The sequence below is a fragment of the Gopherus evgoodei genome, chromosome 8, assembly GCF_007399415.2.
Source record: "Gopherus evgoodei ecotype Sinaloan lineage chromosome 8, rGopEvg1_v1.p, whole genome shotgun sequence".
Lineage (NCBI taxonomy): Eukaryota > Metazoa > Chordata > Testudines > Testudinidae > Gopherus > Gopherus evgoodei.
Window position 1 is genome coordinate 9,373,976 of NC_044329.1, and position 27,935 is coordinate 9,401,910.

Sequence of the window (27,935 nt, forward strand, 5' to 3'; positions counted from 1 at the left end):
GCCGGCGCGCCCCGAACGAGGCTGGGCCCGGACCCGGGCCTGCTGCGCCAGCGGGTTCCCTCAGCAGCGCGGCGCTTCCCGTGGGCGGGACGGGGCTGGAGCTGAGCCCGCCCGGAGAGAAGGCAGCTCGGCGGGGCGGGGCGGGGCTGCTGTGCCGGCCACCGCTCGCTCCCGCCCACCCCGCGAGAAGCGCCATGCAGGCCCGGCCGGAGACACTGGCCCTGCGGAGGCAGCTCATCGGGTAGGTGCGGCGAGAGCGGCGGCCGGCCGGTCGGGACGGGACGGGCTCAGGTACTGCGCGGCCCCGCTGCAGCACAAACGGGTCGCCGCTTTCACTCGGGCTGAGCCGGGTTACCAGCTGAGCCCACGGGGCGCGCCGCGGTGCCCGGTGCCCGCTCCCGAAGAGCGTCGGCTGCTGCGCCGGTTCAGGGCAGGCCTGTTTGCATTGGTTTGAAACCGAACCGCAGACGCTGACTCCGCGGCGCCTCCTAGTAGCGGGGACTGTAAGCAGAGCCCTTCGGGGATCTTTTCTGTTTGAACGCCTACGGCGTGGGGCTTTATACGTGATACAAATAATAATCCTCAGCCCACATTTTCAGTGTTTTGTCTCCCAAAATATTTAGCCCCCCCCCCCAATTCACTGATCTGACGATCTGGGGGGGTTCAGAATTCCCTCTCAATTTCTGCATTAAAACGTGTTACTGTACTGTAGTTTAATCACTTTCACTGTCTTGATGATGATCTCAGGTTCTGTCCACACTCGGGGTGGGGTGTAGAGTAGAGGCATTACATGTGTAACTACATGGTGCGGTGAAAGGCAGGCCGCATCCACACTTGTCACTGGTGTGGAGCTACACCCCTGCAGGGAAAGGCTCTGGCAGCACGAAGCAGTGGGACACTACATTGCTAAAATAGCAGTTTAAACAGGAGCAGCACTTCTTGCCTATATAAAGAGCTATGTAGCATATGACCTGTGGGTTCAGGTGTGTAGGGCACTCAACCCACCAAAGCCCAGTACTGCTGGAACTGGGGTTGCTGCTGCACCACCTGATTTGAAATAGCATTAACGAACACCAAATACGTGGTTTCATCATCAGCATCCCCCACTATAAAAATTGTTCCAGAACCCCTGCCTAAGCCATGTCTCACAGTCTATACTGCTGTTTTATACCTGGGCTAGCTGAGTGTGCTGTGTCTGTAGTCTACACGTTTCCATAAGTGAAGGGGTAACCTCAGTTACATCGCTGTAAATGCAGAATGGTTATTTTTGATTAACGCTCAAATAATTTAAGAGTAACACCACTGCTGTTAATGTGCTTTATATGGATTTATGCTGGTGGAGCTGAGATGATCAGGCTCTTAGATAGAGGTCTATAGAAACATGACTGGTGTGGAGAAAGTAAATAAAAAAGTGTTATTTATTGCTCATAACACAAGAAGTATTTTTCCACACAATGCACAGTCAACCTAAGAATATGGAGTGTAACATCACAGTTGTCAAGGCCAAGACTATAACGATTCAAAAATACTAGATAAATTCATGGAAGGTAGGTCCATCAGTGGCTATTGGCCAGGATGGATAGGGATGGTGTCCCTAGTCCTTTTGCCAGAAGCTGGGAATGGGCAATGGGGTGGATCACTTGATTACCTGTTCCATTCATTCCCTCGGGGGCACCTGGCATTGACCACTGTTGGAAGACAGGATACTGGGCTATATGGACCTTTGGTCTGACCCAGTATGGCTGTTCTTATGTGTTATGAGGGTACTTTTGTTTATATTGCAAAATGTGTCTCATACATTTAATTTCACAGATTCCGCTTCATTTTCTAATACTGCAGCCCAAAACCAGAAGTGTAGTTGAGACATTTACAAAACAGAAGTACCTTTATTGTACTAGATTTCCTCAGCAGAGTTCAGTAATTGGCAACAGAAGAAAATGAACTATTGAACATTTCTTTGCACTTCAAAAAGATCACAAAACCCTACAGAGCTGTTGAATGTAACAAAGACAATAGCAAGGAATCTGATTATGTGACTGTTGACCTTTGAAATTAAGTTGTGTATTAAAGACCAGACTAAGGACAGACTTCTCTCAATTGGCTTTTCTTAATCTGTAAAGGTTTTATGACAAGAAGGATATGAGTGGAAAGTGAGCTCTGGTGTTAGAAGAAATGTGTTATGGGTTCAGTCATACACACAACATGAGGAACAACCTTTCAGAATTTAATCTTCTCATAATTGATGTGTCCACTATCATCGATACTGGAAGCCAGATTTCTTAATAAGTGCTATCTTCTCATCTGCTAAAGGAACACTGTAAACTGAAAATTCAGAGTATTTTTACTTACAATTGTTATATTGTTGTTACCAGTAAGATTGCTGTCACTGAGTTACAGTAGAGAAAAACATTTTTTCTCTATTTTTCATAGTATTTGACAGCATTTTGTATGCATGCATTTTCAGTGTCAGATTTTGACAATAGAAATATATGGTACAGGTACTATAACTAAGGCTACATTTATGTCACGGAGGTCATGGAAATCACAGAATCCATCACTTCCAAAGACCTCTGTAACATTCTCTGCTTCAGCCCCAGGTGCTGCAAGACTCTGGAGCTGACAGCCAGTGGGGCCCTGGCAAAGTTCTGGCAACAGGGGGCCCCCTGCAAATTTTCAGCAACAGGCAACAGAATCCTGAGGAGACCCTCTTCAGGGTTCCAGCGATGGGCAACAGCCTTGCATGGGAGGAGGGGAATGCACGAAGGCAGGGTGTCCCATTTTCTCTTTGGGAAATATGGTCACCCTGCAGCTCCCAGCCACCGTGAGCGGAGGGGGAACCCCACAGCTACCAGCCACCACGGTGGTGGGAGAAACCATGGAGCTGCAGCAGCAAAAGGTCACGGCTTCCGTGAATTTTTGCTTATTGCCCATGACCTGTCCATGTTTTTTATTAAAAATAACCATGACAAAAGCTTAGTCTTACCTATAACATATTCTGCTTCACTGACTAGATTTCAAGTTGATGTTGTTCTTTTAATAATGACCTGAAACTACGTATTTTCATCAGTTGAGAATTATCTCTCCTGCTCCCTCAAGCAGGCACTTAGGAGCTTTACTTATTTGGGCACCTCACTATAAAAGAACACTGATCAGTTAGGCCCCAGTCTTTCTTGTAAAGAAAACCATGTGGGCAGACTGCAGCAACCATGCGGAGACTTACAAAAGTCACCGAGGTTGCATGTGGTTCCAACTTGCAGGATCAGAACCATATAGAGAATACAGGGAAGGTGAAAAAAATACGAAAAGTTGAGAAGATCGGATTTGGGAGGAAATCTTAACAGAATTTAGTGTCTGTGCTTCTTGAAGGAGACAAAGGGAGTGGAGACATATAGCTCTCTGTAAAATTTTAACATAATAATAATGTAAAGAGGGGGCCACATTATTTCATATCAGAGGAGACACTAGATATAAGTCCCTATATTTAAACACTGGAGTTTGGTGGTCAGACATTCTCAGCGAAGGGCTCATGATTCTGAAGTTGGTTTTCCCTGCTGGACCACAAAAACCTAAGCTGGCTGACTGTTAGAGCATGGTACAATGCTTGTCTCTCTTCTCCAACCTTTGTTTGAGGGGACTGAAGTAGAGTGTAGGCAGTTCATGTTTAGTTTATTTTGAGAAAATATTTCTTCCATTTTGCCTTTGGTTAAAATTACAAAAAGATTGGCAATAGTTAATTCTATGTGACTTTTAGATGTTTTATCAGGATCTTGTAGTTCAAGAAGTTTTTTGATTTTGATGTTTGGTACAGCTCTTCCTGCAAGCTCTTTTTTCCTGAAGAGCCAGTGAAGATTGTTAGGGCAAAAGGCCAGTATATATATGATGAACATGGAAGAGAATACCTTGACTGTATCAACAATGTGTCTCATGGTGAGTTTAAAATAACATTATTCATTATCAGATTGTTCTAAATGAAGGCAACAATATTTTGGGAAAACTCAACCAAACAGAGTAAAAACAGCATTTTTTTTCTTATGGCAATACTACGTCGCATTTCAGAAGACCAATTTTTATGTCATTTGATTGGAAAAGAATGGAGAACATTTCTTGGGTCTGTAATTTGGGCAGTACTATTGACACACCTTCATTTCTGGGTGTGTATACATGAAATTTTCCCCATTTGCTTTCTGCCCAGTCTTTCTGAAAATGCAGTAAACTGAAATTCACAAAATTTCTGCTTAGGAAGCCAAATGTAGATCAACTGTTTAGCTGTAAGTAATAAATGACTTTGTAGGGTCTGTTTCATTTGTGTATGTTTTCCCATAAGGCAGGGGTTTTTTGTGTATATTCTCCCCTAAGACTGTTTCTTTGCTTACTCCTTGACTGCTGCTTCAGTGGAAAAACCATATGTTTCCTCTTGCATGTATTTGGAATCTATCCAAGTGGCCAAGGCTTATAGTCCTATGCAGAGCTATGCATTTGAAGGATTTAGAAGGCAGAGTGCACACATAGTTCAGTGGATCAAATCAGATACTACCCCTGATTTAGCAAGCTGATTCATAGGATTCCGGAAATCTGATTAAGAATATGAACTAAGCAATTTTTTAACAAATACAACCAGAACAACTTGTGAACCAGATGATGCATCCTAATGTAGACTCTCCAAGCATACCCGCACTGTGTTTTTGCCCACTGACAGCACTGCTGATACACTACTGCTGCAATACAGGGAACAATGTCAACTTCTGCACCATAACAAAGAGGGGAGCAAGTCAGTGTGTATTTATCTATTTGTCAACAACAAATGTCATAGGGAAAGAACTTGTATGAATGGAGAGAACATTAAAACTCCCCTTTTTTTTTCAGTTGGGCACTGCCATCCTGATGTAGTAAAAGCCGCACATGAACAGAATCAGTTGCTAAATACAAATTCTCGCTATCTCCATGACAATTTGGTGGATTATGCAAAGAGACTTTCTAAAACACTGCCTGAGAAGCTGTGCACTTTCTATTTTTTGAATTCAGGGTAAGTATGAGGTATTACTAGTGAAACTCTTAGCTATAGCTGAAGTATAGGTATAGTGACTGTACACTTCATTGTAAGTAGTTAGATGCAGGATCTTGTAAGCATGCATGATCTACACCCATAGTCTGGTTTTGCAGACGAGATAATAATTTCAGACTTCTTGAGAAAGCTGCTGGATTTTTTTGCTGCTCTAAAGGTTTAAATTACCAAATTATTAGAAAAACACAGACACAATGGTTTTGAAAAGCTTTAAAAAAGCAGCTTATAGAAGAAAACACGAACAGTTTATATTATTTAGCTGTGTTCACACTCTGTCATACTAAGGGTTTTTTCCTTTTCTTGCTCTGTCTGTGGTTGCTCTGGCTTACATGGGACTTGCCAATTTTATTTTAAATTATTTTTGAGGTATGGGGATATTCAAGCACTAGATGCTGAAATTTGAAAATGTGTTCTTACATTCAATGATGCATTTAAATGTTTCTATTAATGTTCCCCATGCACTAAACAGAAATGTATACTATATTATCTCAGTCTTGCATTACAGAACAAGACTAAATTCCATAATGTTTGTATCAACTAACACATACAATTCCAACTAACTATTTTTGCCAAGAAACTATACTATACATTAGGATATGAAGTAAAATACACTTTTGATACTGTTAAAAGTATTCTGGTTTTGAAGAGCATTTTATTCTATTTCTATGGCTCTGCTCTATCAGGCAATATTTTTTTTCAAATAATTGTAAACCTTTAAAGGCAGTACTATCTATACTGCAATAAAAGCAGTCAGCGTAAATTTAATTTTCATATTGGTAGCTTCTATAGCTTCTTGTCTAAACTGATTTATCATAGAATTATAGAAAGGAAGGGCTGGAAAGGACCTTGAGAGGTCATCAAGTTCAGCCCCCAGCATTGAGGCAGAACCAAGTAAACCTAGACCATCCCTGGCAGGCGTTTGTCCAACCTGTTCTTAAAAATGTCCAGTGATGGGGATTCCACAGCCTCTCTGGAAGCATATTTCTGAACTTAACTGTCCTGATAGTTAGGAAGTTTTTCCTTATATCTAACCAAAATCTTCCTTGCTGCAGGTTAAGCCCATAACTACTTGTCCTAGCTAAAGTGGATACGGAGAATAATTGATCCCTGTCCTCTTTATAACAGCCCTTCACATATTTGAGAATCTTCCCCCTCAGTCATCAAGACAAAAAGGCCCATTTTTTAAACCTTTCCTCAGAGCTAAGATTTTCTAAATCTTTTATAATGTTTGTTGCTGTCCTCGGGACTCTCTCCAGTTTGTCCACATCTTTAAAGTATGGCGCTTGTAACTGAACATAGTAGCCCAGGTGAGGCCTCAGTGCTGAGTAAAGTGGGACAACTACCTCTCCATCTTACATACAACACGCCCATTAATAAACCCCATAATACACTTTTTTTACAACTGCATCATATTGTTGACTCATAATCAATTTGTAATCCACTATAACCCCCAGATCCTTTTCCACACTACTACCACCTAATCAGTTATTCCCCATTTTGTGGTTGTGCATTTGATTTTTCCTTCATAAGTGAAGTACTTTGCAGTTGTCTTCATTGGATTTCATTTTTTTGAATTCAGACCCGTTGTCCAATTTGTCAAGTCACTTTGAATTTTAATCCTGTCCTCAAAAGTACTTGTAACCCCCTTCCAGCTTGGTGTCATCTCCAATTTTTATAAGCATTCTCTCTAACTCCATTATTAAGTCATTAATGAAAATATTGAATAGTAACAGACCCAGGACTGATATTTGCGGCACCCACTAGATACATCCTCCCAGTTTGATAATGAACCATTGATAACTACACTTTTGAGTATGGTCTTTCAACCAGTTATGCACCCACCTTGTATTAATTTCATATAGACTACATTTCCCTTGTTTAACTTAGGAGAATGTCATATGAGACTGTATCAAAAGCATTACTGAAATCAAGCTAGATCACTTTTACTGCTCCCCTCATTCACTAGGCCAGTAACCCTGTCAAAGGAGGAAATTAGGTTGGTTAGGCACGATTTATTCTTGACACATCTTATTATCCTCTGGATGCATACAGATTTATTCTAGTATCTTTCTGTGTGTAGAAGTTAGACTAACCAGACTATAATTTCCTGGGTCCTCTTTGTTCCCCTTTTTAAAGATGGGTACTATGTTTGCCCTTTTCCAGTCCTTTGGGGCTCCACATGTCCTCCAGAAGTTCTGAAAGTTAATTGCTAAGGGTTCCAAGATTGCTTCCACTAGTTCCTTAAAAATCCTAGGATTGTTAATTTCATCAGGCCTTGACAACCTGACTATATTTAATTTATCTAAATATTCTTTAATCTGTTCTTTCCCTATTTGATTTGTACTCTTTCCCCCCGGTTGTTAATATTAATTGTGGTGAGTATCTGGTCATATCCTTTTTTAGTGAAGACTGAAGCCAAATAGGTATTAAATAACTCCGCCTTCTTGATGTCATCAGTTATTAGCTCTCCTTCCCTGCTAAATAGAGGATCTACACTTTAAATATATTAGGAGCAAGAGAAAGATGAAGTAAAGAACTTCTTACTACATTTTATGTCTCGTTAGGTGTAACTCATTTCGTGCCTTAGCCTTTCTGATTCCTTTCCCATGTGCTTGTGCTGTTCTCTTGTCTTGTTCCTTAGCAATTGTCCATGTTTTCACTTTTTGTAGGATTTCTTTTTGATTTTTCAGATTATTGAAGAGCTCTTGATGCAGCCATACTGGGATAGTTTGCAGTTCTGCCTTTAATATTGTCTCCTTGAGAAACTGCCAGATCTCATGAACCCCTTTTTCCCTTGATTTTCTTCTTTACAAGACTTTACCTACCAGTTCTGAGTCTGTTAAAGCCTGCTTTTTGGAAGTCCATTGTCATTCTTCTGCTGCTCGCTCTCTCTCTCCCTTTAGATTTCATGGTCACTTTCACCATAATTATCATTGGTCAGAATCAAGTCTAAGTTGGCCATTGCCCTGGTTACTTCTACTTTCTGAAACAAAAAATTATCCCCAAATACATTCCAAGAACGTTCTGAAAATTTTGTCTTTTGTCATATTATGTTTCCAGCAGATGTCTGGGTAGTTAAAAGTCCCCCATGCTTACCAGGTCTTGGTTTTCAGATATTTCTCTTGTTTGTTCTACCTCCTCTTCCTGATATGGTCTATAGTAGACCCCCTACCATGACATCATCCCTATTTTTTCCCCCCTTATATCAGAGACCTTCAACTGGTTTGTCTTTCACCTCCTTCTGAACCAGAACAAATGTATATATTCTTGTGATATAATGTAACACCTCCTCCCTTTTTATCCTGCTTCTCCTTCTTAAATAAGCTATACTCCTATATTCCAGTCATCAGACTTATACTACCAAATCTCCCTGATGCCAGTTAAGTCATATTTTAGCTTATGTACTAATACTTCCAGTCTTTCCCATTTATTCCCATATGCCTTGCATTTGTGTATAGGCATCAAAGTTGTTGAGCAGACTCTCCCACTGATTTTCCTCTTGTTGCTCCTATGACCATGTTTTAATTTTCCATGTCCACCCCAACACGTAGCCCTCTGTTCAAGTTGCCTTTTTTATGCTAACTTTTGTCACTTGCCCTCTCTGAACCTAGTTTAAAGCTCTCCACATTAAGTTGGTAAGTCACTGTATGCAGATGCTCTCCCCCATCTTTTCCCAGCAGATCATCTTCCTGGAACAGCATCCTATGGTCAGAGAAGCATTCTAGCTGCTATTATCCTTCCTTGGCCTCTCTGTAATTCCTACCCTAAAAAATCATTCTTTTCAGGTAGTCAGATTTCTGTATAAGGGTATTAATTTCTGTTTTCAGAGATGATAATTTTTCTTTCAAACTAGTCACGGCTAGGATTGTTTTGGCCTGCTTCTGTGGTAATTTATATTATGTTACTTACCCATTGTTGTAAAATGCTTTCAGATCTTCTGCTGAAAAAGTGCTATAGAACTAGGCTTGGCAGAATTCAATTTTTATTTATTTTCTTTTAATCTATTTAAATTTTCACTTACGTAAAATAGGGAGGAGAAGACAATTATTTAATGACAAACTTTAAAAAAATGCTAAAGCACAAATTGTCAGTATCACGTCAGAATATACAAAATAATATCCTTGATTCAAACTCTAAGTTCTCAAGCAGCATTTTTCTTATTTTGATTATACTAGATGGAAATATTTTTGTATCTGGTTGTGTGTGTACAGTGAACATTTACCCATAAACACTCAAATCCTTTCACGCCTGTATCTAGTAAGTGCAATGTAGCATCATAATCCTGGTCGTATTCCAGCCCAGTGGCCTGCAGTTTTGCACCTGTGATTATTTGCCTGTACAACTGATGTCATTTGTGGATGCAAAATGGCACAGCAAGGAAGGACAAGTTTTCAAATCCTGTCCATGTATGTGCAGTGAAATAGCTTTTGAATTTTCAATTGCAGATCAGAAGCCAATGATCTTGCCTTGAGATTGGCACGACAATATACAAAACACAAGGATGTTATTGTTCTGGACCAGTAAGTATATCAAACAATGTTTAATAATATCTACTGTATTTTTGTTTAGTAATTTTAATTGCCACTTCTAAAGAAAGGGCACAGTTTTATTCAAACTACCCCATCTGCACATTTGACATAATTTTGCCCTGTAAAGGTGTGAATGGAACGAGTGACTACACCTCTGCCCCGATATAACGTGACCCGATATAACACAAATTCGGATATAACACGGTAAAGCAGCACTCCGGGGGGACGGGGCTGCACACTCCAGCAGATCAAAGCAAGTTCGATATAACACGGTTTCACCTATAACACAGTATGATTTTTTTGGCTCCCGTTATATCAGGGTAGAGGTGTATAACAAAAAATAGTCCTTTTAAAACACAGTGACTAGCAAAGCAGACAAAAGAAACAGCAAATATTCAGTATCTGGAGTTTTGGAGCTTAATTCTGATTTGATTCCTGATCACTGCCAGCAGGTAATACTCCTCCTGATGCACACTGCTGTGATGATAGAAACAAGCCATTAAAAAGCCAAAGAAGTGGGGGATTGATCTCAATTTCTTCTACCAAGTAAACAGGGGAGGAAAGTAGGAGCGAAAATCCCAAATACAGTCGACATGGTTGATAAATTCCTGTGCAGGTATTTTGGGCCATGTGACTCTATCTTGGTCAGCTGGAATTCTAGAGAACTGTGATAATATGGAAATGACTGTTTAGCTCTGCTGCTACATTGTTTTTGTTTTAAGTGCGTACCATGGACATCTGACATCCTTGATTGACATAAGTCCATATAAATTCAGAAATCTAGAAGGACAAAAGGAATGGGTCCACGTGGTATGTACATACTGCCACCTACATACCTTGACTATTTCAGTTAATTTATTATCCACCTCATCTGTGGCATACTAATCATAAGGCATTGTTCCTTTGTTCAGGCTCCTCTCCCAGACACATACCGTGGAATATACAGAGAAGACTATAAAGATTCAGTCCTAGCCTATGCCAACGAAGTGAAAAAAATAATTGAGCAAGCACAAAAAAAGGGCAGAAAGGTGAAAAAGATCTTTCCTAATCTATTTGCTGACTTTAGCAGTGGGAATGAATAGTAGAGTTTATCAGCAGCAATAGACATTTCAGGACCATCCATGTCAGGGAATTCAGAAGCATGTAGATTGCATAAATGACAATTATACTTTTGTATTACATCCATCAGATATAATTTCTGAAGATTTGACTATATATAACAAAGTGATAGTTTAAAAACTATTCATCCAGCTATGTAGAGTTTGCAACTTGCCTATATTACTGCGGTAATCTTTACTATTTAGTTCAAATATTGCATGTTACTCTTCCAGATTGCTGCATTTTTCATTGAATCTTTGCCAAGTGTTGGTGGTCAGATCATTCCACCAGAAGGTTATTTCCAGATGATAGCAGAGTAAGTAGATCCCTTCAGAACCCTTTACACATGTTGTGCGTTGTAATTTATCTAAACTGAGATTAAACACCACCGTCTTTATCACAACATGCAAACAGCTTAGATTTAGTATGCTTTTTGATGTAAAAAGCACAAAATGCTTTTGTCCTATTGAATCGTAAGCTCTTCAGGGCATCAGCGTTATTACTATTTTTATGTAATGTAGAACAAGCATATTGGATTTTTATTTCTTAACTGGTTAAAATATTTTTCTGCTTAAATGTGAAGTATAATTCATGTATCAACTGAAGTATCACAATTTTATGCTACAAATTTTAGAGATGGAAGTTGAGTGCCAAAAGTCTAATATGTCCCTGTTATGTTACAGACACATACACAAGGCAGGAGGAGTTTTTGTTGCTGATGAAATTCAGGTTGGCTTTGGCAGGGTTGGCAAATGTTTTTGGGCATTCCAGCTTCAGGGAGAGGATTTCGTACCTGATATTGTCACTATGGGCAAACCAATGGGAAATGGGCACCCCATCGCCTGTGTAGCAACAACTAAAGAAATTGCAGAAGCATTTGCAGACACTGGAGTGGAGTATTTTAATACAGTAAGTAAAGAGTTAACCAAATCATTGTTTCTGATTACATGACCAACTAAATGTAAAAGAGGACATCACTGTTTAAGTGTCACAGCCCTGTAGGATACAGGTAACACGTTAACTGAAAGCAACATTGAGCAGTTATAGTCCACAAACAATGGAGGAAGGTTTTCGGCTGTTAATGTTGAAATATTTATTGATACGTAAAAACTGTCCTTTAATTTTTTTTCTCCTTATGTGCCTGACACTGTTTATTTTTTTTCCTTTGAGCTTAGTTTGGAGGAAATCCTGTTTCATGTGCAATAGGTTTAGCAGTTTTAGATGTGATTGAGAAGGAACATCTTCAAGCACATGCCATACAAGTAGGCAACTTCTTGATGGAATTACTGAATCAGCAGAAGGTCAAGCATCCTATCATTGGTGATGTCAGGTATCAACAACCAATTCACATTTTCAGATAGTTTGATTTTGGTCAGCTTTTAACAAATCAGAGCAGCAAAGATTGTAGCAAGCTCTTTAAATCTTGTGTTAAGAGGCAATGTTTAGCATCATCTGCATTCTTCACAAATTCAGCATCACAAATGCTTTTTGTGTATCTCTTTCCCTCCCCCATCTCCATACAAGCTACTACAAAGATTGATTGACTTTCACTTGACTATGTGAAGATTTGAACTAAAATGTCTAGATTTGAACTGGCCTAGACACTGACACCCTTATGATGGCACTGCCAGATCCAAGTTAAAACACAAATATGGAAACTTGCATTGATTCTGCCATCACTAAATTGAGACACAGAACTTGAACTCAATCGGGGAATTAGAGTGAGCGAGGAAAAAATTAAAATCTTGTCTTGCTGAATTATTACATTGACAGTATCTCTTCTGTATTAAAAGACAACAAGTAGTACCCTTTTTCTATCCCTTTAACAAATGAATCACATTAGTAATAGAATTGAGTGAAATATGAAAATAAACAAGAGTATATGCTCATAGGACAGTCGCTGCCCCACTTCTTTGTAAATTATTCCTAATTCCTTCTAGCTGATTTTAGACTGAATACCTGTTTTTCTTTTAAAGGGGTGTTGGATTATTTATTGGAGTGGATTTGATAAAAGATCAAGAGAAAAGGACCCCAGCTACTAAAGAAGCTGAGTATTTAATAACAAGGTATTTTTTTAAAGTACATACATATGTGGTTATACATTAATCTGTGTGATTTAACAGTGTTGTAGCACTTAATGAAACAATATTGTGAGAGGCAAGTACTAACCATTCAACATTTATACAGCATATATATAACTATGTGCATAGCCACCGGGGACTAAAATATTATGCTGACACCAAGATGATAAAATGCGTTTTAACTCTGAACTTGTCAATCTCCAAATACGGCTCAAAGTGATGTCCTATTCTTGAAGACTCACCGATGTCATTGGGAAGTTTGCGTAAAGTTCATAGGTAGAATAAGACTTATGTAGTAACCAAACTTTTAAATAAAGACACCCAATTCTTCAAAAAGTACTGAGGCTCCAATAACGCCTGTTTTTTGAAATCTTGGCTTTAGTGTATGCCAGTGGGCTGGTGTTTCTTTAAACTATAAAAAGAAGTGTTCAGGATTTCAACAGTTTCAAATTACACTGTGCTGACACTTGGTATATAAAATGTCAGTGTATACATCAGAGAATGTAATTTGGATTGTGTTTTGCATGCTGTCCTTAATGTGAATTTCTGTTAAAACATCAACTAATCCCCTCTCATCTAAGCTAATTAAATATCCTGACTATTAGATGATGATCTACAACTTGACACAATTTGTGGTGATTTGGACCACAACACTTGGAGGACAGAGAATTTTTCTGAAGTCTCCATCATGCTGACACTGCAGTAATTAATATTTTCAAGATTAAGAAAAATAAATGGATTGCATTTTAGGTGAAATTATTAGAAGTATTTAGATTTTTAGACAAATCTTCTTCCCTTTCTAGATTAAAGAGAGAATATATTCTGTTAAGTACAGATGGTCCAGGAAAAAACGTGCTTAAGTTCAAGCCTCCACTGTGCTTTACTATGGACAATGCCAAATCAGTTGTGGACAAAATGGATGAAATATTAACAGGTAAGACTGACAGATTAATTTTCAGTTGTTTTGGTTAGCAGACAGAGCAAGAACTCTCCTGTTCTAATAATCTTGGCTCTGACACTACCGTAATGTGACCAAGGGGAAGCCATTTAGGGCAACTTTTTCGAGATGGTTTTCTAACTTTAGGTGATGAATTTGAGGCAGTTAGGCTTAATTCTCAAAATTGCTTTGCACCTGTGAAAGCTAGGCCATAGTTACCTATAGTAAAGCACCCAAAATTGAAGGCCATTTTAGAAAATTTTGGCCTTAACCTGTCCAGTGAGGCTCTCTAAGAGGTGAACAGAACTGTACTTAATGGAAGATAACTGTGTGGGGCTCTCTTAGACCAGAAGGATACCTAGTAAAGGTGGTCTCTTGCACAGGTTCATTATATTTATCTGCTGACCAGGCACATATTGAGAATAAGTTCAATATTTATATAATACTTTGCATCTCTAAACTATTAACTTTTTTACGTTTGCAGAGTTAGCTCAGTGGGGTCATTAATGTCTGAATATTGTTATGAATTTGCTTGCATTTCAGACATGGAAAGAGAAAAGACGTGTGAGCCAATAGGAAGCTGCCATTAACTTTAGGCCTCAGCTCTATCTGGCCAGGTAAGCATTTTATCTTTTGCAGTTTGTTTAATTAGAATCACTAAACTAGTAATGACATGCATTTGGTGTAAAGAGCTAACCAATCAAATGTTTCTGTTCTATTTTTGCAAAATAGATGACCCTTCTGATATTCTAATCACTATTTTGATTTATGTAGGATCACTTCAGGTTCTCAGCCCCCAGAACAATCTATTCTCCCTCAAGTGAAATGCCTGTTTTTTTGGTATAATTAAATCTTTATCCTTAAAGCACTTCAAAATTTGACTACTCCAATAGCAGCTGGATCCTTTAGAACCTGCTGCTATTAAAAGAATATCACCCATTGTGCTGTCTGTTTATGGTGATGGAAGAGGATAGCTGATTTTCAATGTATTTCATTGTGTTGGCTGCTGCTTATGTGACTGCTCTACTGAACCCTTGAGTAAGGTAAGCGCAACTCAGTCCATTCTGGAATCCACTCTATTCTCCTTGAGTAATCAAAGAAAAACCAAGTACTCTGTGAGAGTCCAGTAAGTGACAGAGCCCTACCTTATTTCTGTTGATGTCATTTGAAATGTTGGTAGTCAAGGGAGTGGCAATAAGACCAGAAGCAAAAAAACAATGTGGTGAACTAAGGAGAAACCCTGAGATGCTTCTGCATTGCACCAGACGTCAACTTTAGTTCAAGCAAAGGCTGTATTATCAGCTACAGCAGGTCATGCCCACATTACCTGTTTTATTCAAGCATGAAAGAGTTGCTTTTGAATTAGCATATAAGCAGCATACCTTAACTAGTATTTAGTCTAGGTTTGTGAAATTAAACAGCCAGTAGAGAAATCCTAGGGCCTAATTTAATTGTTATTAAGATTAGAGACAGACTGTTGCAGAGGCTGGATGTCAGCTTTCAGGGGTATGCAATGTAACTGAGTACAAAGGCTTTATGAAGGTAGTTCTCCTTTTTTAGTTGCTTATTTCTTATGTCACTATAGAAGGAAGTTGCTACAGTACATGCCAAAGAGTCTGCAACTTTGCTTTAAATACAATGTAATAGAGGCATTGACCTAGTTAATTTCCTTCATGTAAAGAAAAATATGAAACCTGATACATATTCTAGGTCTTATTTTTCATCTATAGGTTTCAGACAAAAATTTAACAATCTACTACAAAGGATCATTAAATCCCCATAACTAGTGCACATTTAAGCTAAACAATTATGTTTGAATCTGCAATGTTTAGTAACGCTTCTTTAGCGGTGAAAAGCTTTAGAGAAAATACACAGGCATTATGATATAGAATAGTTTGCTTCAGCTGTAAGCAAAGGTGGTGTGGGATTCACTTAATTAGCAGCCAGTTTCCGAAAACAATGACTACCCAGGAGTTATTTTCCTAGTCTAGCTCTTACGTACCACACTTTGCGGCGTTTTCATTTTTCTGGTTTGAGCTATTCCAGTAACTATAACCATCTGAGCTAGGCCAAACATTCTGCCATCCCACAGAATCCAATGAGAGAGCATGCAGAACCCAATAATCATATGTATCTGTCCTTATTTTGCCATACTTCAGTGTCTCACCAGGTATACCCCCCGATTTATTTTGTGCCATTATAAGGTCCAAACAGCTAGACTGGTTTTCAGCCATAGGTTTCAAACAGATGACTCTCAGTCCCAAACTCTGTACCAAAGTTCCCTATGAATTGCCTTCTGAGGACATGTTTAGTGAGGAAAAAGAGAAGGTCCAATCTAAACTGCCCACAAATGGCATTCTGTGTCCTTGATGGACCCCCGAGTACGTATAGGCAATGAAGCGTAACTTAAGATACCATTGTACATGTTGCATGCTCTCATTGGCTAACTTGAGGTTCTCTTCAACAGCAATGTAACATCTCAACTATAACACAAAAAGAATGGTAAACTCTGCTTTGGAGTATAAGCACCCTCAATTTTTGCTTTAGGCTCTAATCACTGTGCACTTAGGATCCAACTCCACAAGTCTGTGTGACAGCCTGCTCCGTAGCCCACAAGCTGCTCTACATGCACTTGCTCGCTAATGCACCATTATCCCTAGTGAAGTGTACAAGTCTTCTCTGCTGAACTGTTTCTAGAAATAGTTAAAATATCTGCTTATTTCCCACTCTCTCAACCCCCATAGTTACGTAATTAAGTTTGCAGAGTTCAGCTTGCTTCCCCCCACCTCCCCATGGCACGTAGGATTACTTGTGTTCCATTTTATTTTGCATGCTCCCATACCTTGAGGTAAATGAAAAGGTAGTGATCATGTGGGCTAAATGCTGTAGTTTGTTGCTGATCTACCTGGAGCACTTCTATAGCAACTTTCAAAGAAAGTCAGACTCACGGGATGTTTCCTGATGGCAGTGGGCTAGTACAACAGTAAGATGCAGGAAGTTTTATACAGTCTAGAGCAGCAGTCCCCAACCTTTTCGTCTGGTGGGTGCCAGACGAAGGACTGTGACAGCCGTCGAGCATCTGCCGAAACGCTGCCGAATTTTGGCAGATGCTCGACCGCCGGCCAGGACGCAGGTGGATTTAGATGCCTCCCGTGGGCACCATGGCGCCAACAGGCACCACGTTGGGGACCGCTGGTCTAGAGCTCTAAGTACTCTCCAAGAATAAGATCTGAGAGAGAGGTAAATTTCTTAGCTGCATCTCCCCCTATTTGATAGGCAGAGGCTATTTCCCTCCTGATTGCAGATTCCAAAGCTGTAGCACACCTGTGCTAGCTGTGCCCCCTTTTCCAGCCTGCTGCCAGATAGTTCATTCTACAGGTGTGTAAAAACTTTAAGAATATGATTAGTAAGTAAGTGTACTGCCAACAGTAGGCTGTGGTCTACAACCAGAAGTACTGAAATGAAATAAATACTGTTCCCTGGCCATGAAGCATCCAGGAGAGAGAATTATGGGAGATGCTGCTAGCAGAAAGGATATCATCAGGTAAGAGATTTACAGTGCTGCAGTTTAGTATCTCCCAAACTTCCAGAGAAGTAGTGAGCAGTGAACTGAAATAGGGAGGGATGATAAAAAGAGAGAGCGGATAACTGTCAGAGTTAATTGCACAAAATGGCAATGCTACGATACTAGACTATGGAAGCTGCTCCAGAGAACAGAAAACCCACTTTCTACAGAGTCTAATAAAGATGTTAAACAGATGATCATGTTGCTGCCTTGCATCTATTGGGGAAGCGCAAGCTCTTTTCATCCACAAAGTCACCATAGATATTGTGGGGTGAGCCTTCATGCCATCGAGAACAGAAGCACTGACACCTTGGCAGGTAATAAAGCCCAATCTTCTTGTCAGTTCAGTACACTTGATATAAATCTTTAGTGCTCTTTAACCCTCTGAAGCATGCTATATTTTTTTCTATTGGGTGCTGTGGCTTTGGACAGAAGGGAGTAGAATTTCCTTGTGAGGCATGGAATGATGATTCTGGGATTCTTAGTAGCACATTGTCATGTTACTATCAAGTTCTTATATGGTATAAAAGTGCCACTTCAGAAACTCACCTAGCAGATATCATGGTAACTAGAAAAACACAGTTTTCATGGATAGGCAGAATGGAGATACAGGTCAGTGGCCCAACAGGTTGTGTGGTATGGGCTTTTAATGCCATTGGTAGGCTTCCCCAAAGACTGGCTGAACCACTTGGGAGAAATCTGGATTGTCAAGGAACCAGGGAATACTGCAAATAGGATGTTTCTCATAAGCAGACACCTGGCTTGTTATGGTGCTGGGCTAAAGTTTCTTATCTACATCTTCCTGAATAACGTCTAGCATGGTTGATAGTTGTATTGTTCTTGGCACCATGAGCTAAACCTAGTCCACATGGAGGAGTAGGCCTTTTAGTATTGAAGCTTACCTAGTAAAGAGGACAACTCCACTTTCAGGGGAGGATAGCTCTAGTGCATCTCATACTTCCCATCTCAATAGCCAGGCTAATCAGTTGTAGATGATTTGGGTGTGGATGGAGGAACAGACCTTGGTAAAGAATGTCTTGTCTCACAGATAGCTGCAACAGTGCCTCCATGTTCAGTTCTATCAGATTGGAGAACCATGGTCTACTTGGCCAGTGAAGACCTAGCATTATCAGCTTTGCTGCTTGTCTTCGTATCTTTTCTAGAAGTAGAAAGGGCAGACATGCATGTACAGGCCCTGGGGCCATCTGTGCAAAAGGGGATTCTGCTGGTAGATTTCAAATGTTTGTTGTTGTGATTGGTGAATAGGTTGACCACCAGAAAGCTGAACCTGTGGAAAATCAGAATGGACTTCTTGAGTCAGGCACTGTTCTGAGCCAAGTCTATCTTGGTTCAGCTCTCCTTTTACATGTTTTGCTCCTCTAGCAGAGAGAATCCTCTTTGCCTGTTTCTCTTCCCTCCCTACTGAAAGTAGTTACTCTACATTCCTCCTAGGTTATTATATACCAGAATGGGAGTCTTGTCAGAAGCCTTCAATGTAGTTCTGGACTCTTCATAGCACTAGTTCACACATTTGAGCTCCACTGGTTGATGCTGTCCTGTACTACCTATTCCATCTAGGTACAAGAACCTGAGAGTCTGGAATGCATACAGGGAGACTCTTTGGATAATGGCATTAGCTGAGTGTTCAACAGATGGTTCAGAACTCACATCTAATTCTGCTTGCAAATGGGACTATGCTTCTATTAGGAAGTAGTGGAGATAATGTATATGGGACCTTGTCCAGGGGATAATTTGTATGCATACAATCAGGAAAATCAGCATCTGTGCCTGTGGTGTCTCATACAGTTTACCAACTGGGTATAAAGTTTTGGCTGTTGAGGAATTTGTCTAGGAATGGTAGACCCCTGTAGGTGCCATGACCCTTGTACACAGTCTCATTACAGCTAATGTGATCTGCTGGATGGTCTGTCCTTCATAATAGGCTACTGTGACTCTTCCAAAGGGCAGCATAAGCTGAGGGTGGCTACTGAGCCTTTGTATCAGAGGGGTAGCTGTCTTTTAGTCTGGATCACATGCATCTGATAAAGTAAGTATTCACCTACAAAAGCTCATGCTCCAAACCCTCTGTTAGTCTACAAGGTGCCACAGGATTCTTTGCTGCTTTCACTGAAACCTTGAATCCCTTTTATCTCTATTAGGTGGATCTTTTATAAGAGACAGTATTGCAATCAGTCTAGAATGGCATTTTGTTTGGCTCTTACAACTTACATCTACAGCTGTGCCTGCTTACACCTTGATCAGGGTCAGTGTATAGTCTTTTGGTCTTGATCACATACTTACATGAGTGCAATAGCACTGCTGTCTCAGGCAAAGATTTAGAGAGCAGATCTTAACAGCTGAGTCAACTCACCTCAGCCCTAGCAAAACTTGTGGTGGAAGAGTCTGGAACTAAGCAGTGAATTGCTGGTTCAAGATAGCTAATGCTATCCCACTGTTTATTACAAAGAGGAAGAGTAGCTTTCTCTGCCCACAAAAGAAGAAAATTAAGCTGCTAAAGAACAGGTGGGAGCAGAGGGGTGTTTGACTGCTGCTGCAGAAGCAGGTGGTTAGGCAGTGGTAGAGGTAAGAGGAGGGGTGGGGAGGTTGTGTACACATGCACAGGCCTTGCTTAAGCTTTGACTGCTTCTGGCAATTGCAAATAGGAGAAAACCCATCTCTGGCTGCTGTAGTAAACTATTTGGGAAAAATGCAGCTGCAAAGCTAGAAAAAGAAGGGAAGTAACTTCAGTACTTGGAATTATTTTTCATTGTCATGCTCATTATGCCCTTTAAAGCTAATCTAATTACATTCTACCAAAAGAAAAAAAATTTACAGAAAACTAAAATTTAAGCCCTAATTTGGCTAGTAAGAGTGTCAGAACTACTTCTGCTGCTAGTTGACAATTTAACAAATGCTTCTACAGTAGATGGTTTCCACCATGCCCACCAGCACTACTCTACTAACACCACTGCCCTTTTTAGGTACACTTGCTCCAAATGGAGTTCAGTTTGCCTTCTGTACAAGGGAATACAATTATTTTAAGGTAGGAAAGGAAATGCTGCAGAAGTTAAACATGCAATAGCGAATGAACTATTAGAGGCAGTTAAGTGTGTAGTCAACTTTTAGTCTTGGTTTTCAGTTACGGTTTAGTTCTGAAAAGGATTTTTAACGTAAGTTTCAACCATGTTTACATAACTGCTTAAAACTTAGGTGTCTCTGCTGCAGTGAAATAAATATCAAAGCTATGCTAGATGTGTAGCAGTCACTTTGAAATGGTTCCTCCAGCTTCCATCAAGAAAGTGCAACAGTGGGTGCTGTTAGAGTATTCTGAGCTGGTATTTGGAATAGTCAGTAAACCTAGAATAAAGTTAGTTATTTAACTATACTGCAGTGAATTGGTACAATGCAGGACAAAAAGTTTGTGAGGAATTGATTAGTACCCCTGGAGAAACAGTGTAGCCTACAGTTTTGGACTGGCATTTTAAATATGCCAGTTTCATTTTCAGATTTATATTAAGCCAGAAAAGTTGTTTGTCTTTATATTAAAAATTCAAGTTCTGTCTATCCCCTTTTTCCTGGAAGGCTGGAGGAAAAAAAAAGATTAAGTCACAAGTTCAGGGACATGCGACCTGTACACAAATGAGCAGGAAATTTTTTAGTCATTATTTAAGACACCATTTAACAATGCATGTTAGAAGCAGGAGAAGAGAGGGATTCTTCCTCAACTTAGTCTCCCCTCCACCCTACAGTTCTCTGATCCTTCAATGAAGCTACCAGCAAACCTCCATTTTCAGTCTCTGCCTAGATCTGATTCTCAACCTGCAGCCTATGTGACATCCTCAGGGCCATACAGGTAGTATTGGATGCACCCCACATAAAAGGGTAAATAGGTTGAGAACCACTGGCCTAGAGTTTGGCTGCTTTCTAGAAACCAGAGGCAAAGTCTAACTGCGTACTAGCAGTTAAGCTTAAAGGATCATTAGTTGTCTGGGAGACCAGATATTCCAAAGCTGCTGCCACCACCGCTCCTGGACAGCTCAATTTCAGTGAGGGAGTTCTACTGAATTTTCTGTTCTGTAATATCAGAATTGAGTTAGGAGCAGATGCTCATTTTCAAATGCAAGCACACCACTGACCAGTCTGGTCTTAAAGTCCAGCCTTTAACTGGTGAGATTGCTATCAACTAATTTTTGCTTCAGTTCTGGAAGCGGTACATTAGAGCTGTACAGATACAGCTGAAGAACAGCACAAGACACTAGATTACACCTTTTTATTTCAAAAGCTAGGATAGCTTCAATATCCATGTCATGGTGAATCAGAACACATGTAAAATACCTTACAATACATTAGATTCCAAAAAGGTACCAAAAAGTACAGTAAAATTAACACTTCCATTACAGGAAATGTATGACACAAAAACAATACAAAATAAAAAGGTGGAAAGAGACACTGGTTCCCTAAGATACATCTCATTCTGTACAACGGGAGTAATGCAGAGTCCATAGTAAACTCCAAGAGGCAGTCCCTAGTTGCAGAGCTGCAGCTTTAAGCAGACCCTCAAAAATCAGTTTCAGTTTAACCTATTAATAAAATCATTAATTAATATCTTCAGCAAGACTGAAGTTTACACACCACACTGTCTAGACAACTAGTTCTGTAAATATTAAACATGTAAGACATTTCCAGGGAGCTCTTGAGTAAGATGCACATTTAACAGGCCATAGAAATTTATTGTAAAGTTAAATTTGGTACATAATTGTAATATCCATCTACAGCATTGAGTACAAAACCTATGCAGTCATTTTCTAAAAGAGACCATGCCACTGCATACCTGAATAAATTTGATCAATATGGCTTGTAATTATTCTGATGACCACCACGTCTTGGACTTTTCCCATAATTTGCACTGCCTTGACCTATGAACAAGAGATCAAATGCATTAAACTGCTATTAATTATGGTGCTCATACCCAATACATTTCTCTTTACTTACTGTAATCATAGCCTGGTCCATATTCATAATACCCACATCCTGAATAATCATAGCCTCCATAGCCACCATAACCTTGCTGATAGCCGTATCCTTGATTCCCATAACCCTGGGTCCAGTAATTGCCATAACTTTGATTCCAAATTTGACTTTGAGCTACAGAAGGGAAAACCATCCACAAAATCCCATTTTAGTACAAGCGTCTTCGTTCTGAATGCGTCCATACTTTAGTAGTGTGTGCAACACTTACCACCTCTTCCACCTCTGCCTCTTCCTCCATAGCTGCTTCTTCCTCCACCACTACTGAATTGTTGCTGTTGGTATACCTCCTTCGGCTGCGCTACCTTGATCTCACACTGAAAAAAAGCAAGTAGAGCTATGTGCTTAAGTACAACAGTGCCTTTGTAACTACCTGAAAATGTAAAGTAGGTGAGCTGTGACTTTACTGGTCTACCACCATCACTAAAGTGGCTCTCAAACTTTCCAGACTACTGTACCCCTTTTAGTCTGCTTTGTCTTGCATACCTCAAGTTTCACCTTGCCAAAAAAAAAAAAACACAAAACAAAAAAAAAACCACTTGCTTACAAAACCCCCCACACACTATTACTGAAAAATTGCTTACTTCCTCCTTGAGAGCCACTGGTCAAGAGGATCCAAATAAACAGATACCATATGTTTAAGCTGGTATGCTTTTGCAGATTTGAGATTTTAAATGAACAGTGCTTGTGAATATTCTGCTTGTTTACTGCTGTAAGGTCACCAGGGAGTGCTATTAAAGGGGCAGTCAAAATGATCATGTTAAATCTAACAGCTGTTGTAGTGATTTTAAGTTTAAATTTTGTCCTCTGTTTTGAGTTTTTGCTTTTAACAGCACTTCAGCTAATTTGTGTAGGTCTTACAGTAAAGTCACCTGCCTTAAAACATTAAGGTTATTTAAAACCACATGGGGATTTGCACAAGTGTAGCAGCTGAACTCGTTTTGAGGTTAAACACTGTCCTTTACAAAACTTGCTGCAGTATTAGCAGAAAAAGTCTATTCTTTGAGAAATCCTGGAAGAGTATGCCAGAGTCCTTCAAGTAGTAGTCCAACTTAATGAAATACAAAAATTGTCCTTACTGCATCCATGTACCTAAAGACCAGAAATGAGTCACTTCAACACAATTATTTCAGAAAGCATGAGCTTCAGTTTAAATCAGAAACCAACCTTTGAAATTGGGGAAATAATTGCTTCAATTTGAATCATTTCCTACCTTGCTTCCGCTAACATTATGGAATTTTTTCTCCAAGATCTTCTTGACTGGATCTTCTTCCTTGAAAGTGATGAACACAAAGCCTCTCCTTTTGTTGGTCTTTGGATCCATTGGAAGTTCAATTGCTTCAATCTGAAATTATATTACAACATCAGGACATTTACTTTTCCACTGTATTGTTAACCATTCTGAATTTCATGCCTGAAAATGTTACATAAAAATACCATGGTTATGCTAACAGAATAGCATAAATGTCCTTTAAGCCAATTCATACAAGCTTAGAGCTCTAGCCCTTCTGAAATAGGATTTATATATGGTGACAAGTGTTCCTAAATTACAGAACAAATAAATACTCAGGCCACAAAAATGTCAAGTGCACATCTGGCAATTTCTTCCTGGAGCTGTAGTGATGGTCATCTCTTTATGTGCATGACTTTTTGCAAGTCAAACCCTTATTTTTAGGGTACTACTATAACAAATGCTTAGTGTTTTGAATAGTTCAAGTTTACATAACTTATGTTCCAAAATGCATTGAAGATCCAGTCTGTTTAGTTTACAAAAAAAATTACAGCATATTCTGCTATATTTCAGGTGTACCAGGATTAAAGTTACACACCTCGCCAAACTCTCCAAAGTATTCCCGGATTTTCTCTTCTGTGGCTTCAGGGTTAAGTCCACCAACAAAAATTTTCTTCACTGGATCTTTTTTCATTGCCATGGCCTTTTTTGGGTCAATAAGTCGCCCATCTAATCTGTGTTCTTTCTGTTCCAATACCTGCAAATAATTTGGTATGGCAAGATTAATTCCTGTAAAAGGAGATTTTCCACTAGAAAAATAGTAAGATCAGAGGTATAATCTTACTCACCTTGTCAACACTTCCAGCTTCTTTGAACAAAATAAATCCAAAACCTCTTGATCTTCCTGTGTTCGGGTCCATCTTTATTGTACAGTCAGCCACTTCACCAAATTTAGTGAAGTAGTCTTTCAAGTCTTTTTTGCTTGTATCCCAGCTGAGGCCACCAACAAACATTTTCCTGAAATTTCATAAGGGTAAAATTATTAAGGTAAGAATTGTTACAGCAGTAGACAGCATGATGTACATTATCTATATGCCTCCTGTGCACTGTGAGGAGGAAGGCCAAAGGCAAGAAGTGCATTATGCCATTTCAAAGGTGGTGCTATTAAAGGACTTGGCAATCTTTTGTATTTCATTTTAAAGACCTTTATCCAAATTAAAAGGATTTATGTAGTGTTTGCTGAGAGTTCTTGGTGCAAGAAGATGAGCACAGAGACATTACTCAGTTACTGTTAGAAACAAAGGTTCATCCTCTTTAAGCCTCAATATTCTGTTAACAGCACTTCACTGACTGCCTATAAACTTTCTAGCTTATAAAAAATAAATTTGGAGTACTTAATATTCTCAATTTAGTTTTTGGGATAAAAGTTAACATCCATAAAGCTGAAGCATGTGCTTTTATATTCAAGAATTTTGGCCCAGTTCCTCAACATGGTTAAGCCAAATGGTTACAAAATGGTATCAGAGGCAGGGAACAACTTTAATTCTATAGACAGAACCCTGAAAGCTGTGTTTAAAAAAAAAGTTTAGGAAAAAGGAGCCATAAAGGTGTTTCCCCTACCCTCTCTTGCACAGTAAATTCAAGACTATCTATAGTTTAGAAAATTGAGTATTCATGAAATTGACATCAAGGGTAGGATGTGAAAACTGAGCCACCAAAGAGAAAGATTTAAGTCAAGACATTCAGAACTTAAAGGACATTCAGCTCCCCCAGCTCATCTATTCAGATTAGAGCTCAGAAAACAATCCAAGATCCAACAGGGACTCCAGCAAAACCCAGGAAGATGGCTATACTTAAGATCATTGTATTTCCAAGGTAACATTTATAACTTTAATAACCTTAAAGCTTCTCACATCTCTAGGGCTGATGTCAGAGCCCTGATGCTGTGTAAAGGCAGCCAAGCTGCTTAGTTCCACAGTTTAGCTACTTCTAAGTGACTGAAGTAACTGGAGTTATTTGATGTTACTTTTTGGCTTCCAGTTCAATCTATTTGATAATGCAAGTGTTCCCAGCTGTCTGCAAAAGGAAAAAGCCTTAAAATGTATGTTCCTCTTATCTTTTTACATAAAAAGACATATAATCATCAGGTAAGAGGTCCATTTCCTGATTTACTTTTTCCTGGTGGAGAGATTCTAGTTTGCACCTGCTTTAAAGAGTATACATGTCATTAGTCCAACTGGAAAGTCAGAATGTGTTTTTGAACCCTTCATCCTGATAGCCAGACCAACCTCACCCTTGCAAAACGGTTTTCAGAATTACCAAACTAGGCACACCTCCATTACCAAGAGGTGTGAAAATCATGTAAATCTGATTTTATCCCTCACCAAAATGCTCACTCACCCTAAGCAAGTAGAATTTTTGCAAGGCTTCTTTAATCTGCACTAACTGACAATAGGCTTGAGTAATCTACAGTGGCACTTTTGCTTTAATGGCAAGACAATTCTGTAGTTACACTTTATAGAGACTGCATTCACTGTATGGTGAATTTTGACAGTTTAGTATTACAGTATCCTGTAATGCTTTCAAATCATGTACAATAAGAATCTGACAGTTCCCCCCTGCCCCCTGATTTTGGGCCAAATTCTGGACTCTGCATGGAAAAAATTCCCCACTCCTGAAGCAGCAGGTAAAGCAGCATGATCACATCTCCTATAGGTGTGCACTGCACTTCAAAAATTCTGCCCTACACATTGATTTGCACAGTAAATTATCCAGTGGCCTAGCTCCCAAACTCCTTAGGCCTGCTGGACAGGCAAACTGTCATAAGAAGCAGAACCATGCCATAGTGAAGCATCCAAAGATGGGTGGCTATGTGAGTGTATTTGGACCTTAATCACAAGGCTTCAAACCAAAAACAGACATTAAACTTGAATGGAAAGGAGTGGCTTAATCAGGCAAAATTGTGCATCAGTAGACACCAATACAGGGGTGGTAACAGTAGTAAGTCCCAAGAGACAGATGGATGAGAGCCAGCACTGGAAAAACTACACTCTCTCCCAAAGAGAGAAGAGATTAAGGCCTTATGTACAACAGAAAATTAAGTCAGCTTAACTGCATCACACAAGGGAGTGAAAGATTCACACCTGAACTGCATAGTTAAGCCAACCTAACCCCCAGCATGGACAGTGCCACTATGCCACCGAAGCGTTTGGAATGTAGACAAGCCCAGTTAGCAGACAATGCACCAAGGACTATCCTGTGGTAAGCAGTGCAGAGCATATAGTGTTGTGAGTGTCCCCTTTCTAGTCGATGATGCCACCTCTCCCCCAGAGACTTTCCTAGACTTCACCAACCATTTTCAGAGAGAAAGTACTTTCGGACACGTCACTCAAAACCGGCAGTAGTGGGACTGGACTCACTAGTGGCCCCCGTTCCGCAGAGAGGAAATTCTCCAGCCCGTACAACGGGAAAAGCGAGGCCCCACCAGGCTCCCCCACTCTGAAAACCCGGGCGCCGCAGCCAGAGGCGAACTCTGCCATTTCAAAGCGCGAGGAACCCCGCCCCTCCCCCAGCCTCCACATGGCGCCAACAAAAGGCAGCCCCAGAACAAAGGAAAGGCCTCTGCGGCGGCGGCCGGCCTGCTCATTGGCCGCCGGGCTGTGTCGAGCCTGCCCTCTACGGCGGGGCCGTTCTGCGGCCCTACCCCAAGCGGCCGGGCCTCCTACCTTCCCCGCCATTTCCGTGACCGCGACAGGCGGGGGTGCGCGGCCTACTGATCCGCGACAGCGCGGCACATGGCGGCGGAGAGCGGGGCCAGCGCCTCCGCCCAGCCGCCGCCAGAGGGGCCCGCGGCGAGGGAGCGGCACCTACCCCGCATCCTCCTCGTTCTTGCTGGCATTGATCTGGTCGCCTTCGGCTCCGTTCTGGCTGGTGGCCACCGGCGGCGCCGCTCCGCCGCTCTCGGCCTGCTGCTCCCCGGCGCCTTCGGCCGCTTCGTGCCCGTTCTGGGTGGCGTCGGCGGGATCCGCCACCTGCTGCTCCACTTCGGACATCCTGCCCCTCTCCCGAGGCTGGAGACAGAACCGCCTGCGACACAAGCGTAGCGCACGGTCAGAAGGGCCGCGGTCCGGCCGCTCGCCCCCGGCAGCGCTCCGCGGCTCTGTCCAGGCCCGCCCGCCCGCCGGCCGAGACTCACCTTAAAACCCGCTCTCGATAAAATCCGGGCCGGCCGGAATCGGATTAAAATCCCCGCGTGAGCGCGATCTGGGATCCCTTTGCGCGGCGCTCGGCTGCTCTTCGACTGGCCCCGCCGTCACCCCCTCCCCCGCGAGAGACACGCACTCCAGCCCGCACCGCAGCCTTCCGCGCGTGGCCGCCTTTATAGAGCGAGAGCGCGAGCTCGCG

General features: G+C 40.8%; 2 protein-coding genes across 5 annotated transcripts; one reads left to right on the forward strand and one right to left on the reverse strand.

Moving 5' to 3' along the window:
* The first annotated feature begins 152 nt into the window (after positions 1–152).
* Positions 153–18,563, forward strand: PHYKPL (5-phosphohydroxy-L-lysine phospho-lyase). Its single transcript, XM_030573772.1, has 12 exons — positions 153–241; positions 3,809–3,927; positions 4,864–5,023; positions 9,508–9,582; positions 10,314–10,401; positions 10,503–10,619; positions 10,923–11,005; positions 11,373–11,598; positions 11,865–12,019; positions 12,666–12,755; positions 13,574–13,704; positions 14,251–18,563. Exons 1-12 carry the CDS (start codon positions 195–197, stop codon positions 14,295–14,297), a joined length of 1,338 nt encoding a protein of 445 aa, XP_030429632.1. The 5' UTR covers positions 153–194; the 3' UTR covers positions 14,298–18,563.
* On the reverse strand, positions 18,475–27,911 carry HNRNPAB (heterogeneous nuclear ribonucleoprotein A/B). Of its 4 annotated transcripts, none has more exons than XM_030573775.1 (9): positions 27,727–27,911; positions 27,402–27,617; positions 24,380–24,548; positions 24,130–24,288; positions 23,514–23,645; positions 22,512–22,617; positions 22,265–22,417; positions 22,104–22,188; positions 18,475–18,560 (listed from the first exon to the last, which is right to left on the reverse strand). In XM_030573775.1, exons 2-8 carry the CDS (start codon positions 27,581–27,583, stop codon positions 22,118–22,120), a joined length of 972 nt encoding a protein of 323 aa, XP_030429635.1. In that variant the 5' UTR covers positions 27,584–27,617; positions 27,727–27,911; the 3' UTR covers positions 18,475–18,560; positions 22,104–22,117. The 4 variants fall into 4 exon arrangements, with proteins under 4 accessions (XP_030429635.1, XP_030429634.1, XP_030429633.1 ...); XM_030573774.1 differs by lacking the exon at positions 18,475–18,560 and adding an exon at positions 21,748–21,852; XM_030573773.1 differs by lacking the exon at positions 18,475–18,560 and having other exon boundaries at positions 21,971–22,188; positions 27,727–27,910.
* Positions 27,912–27,935: the final 24 nt, after the last annotated feature.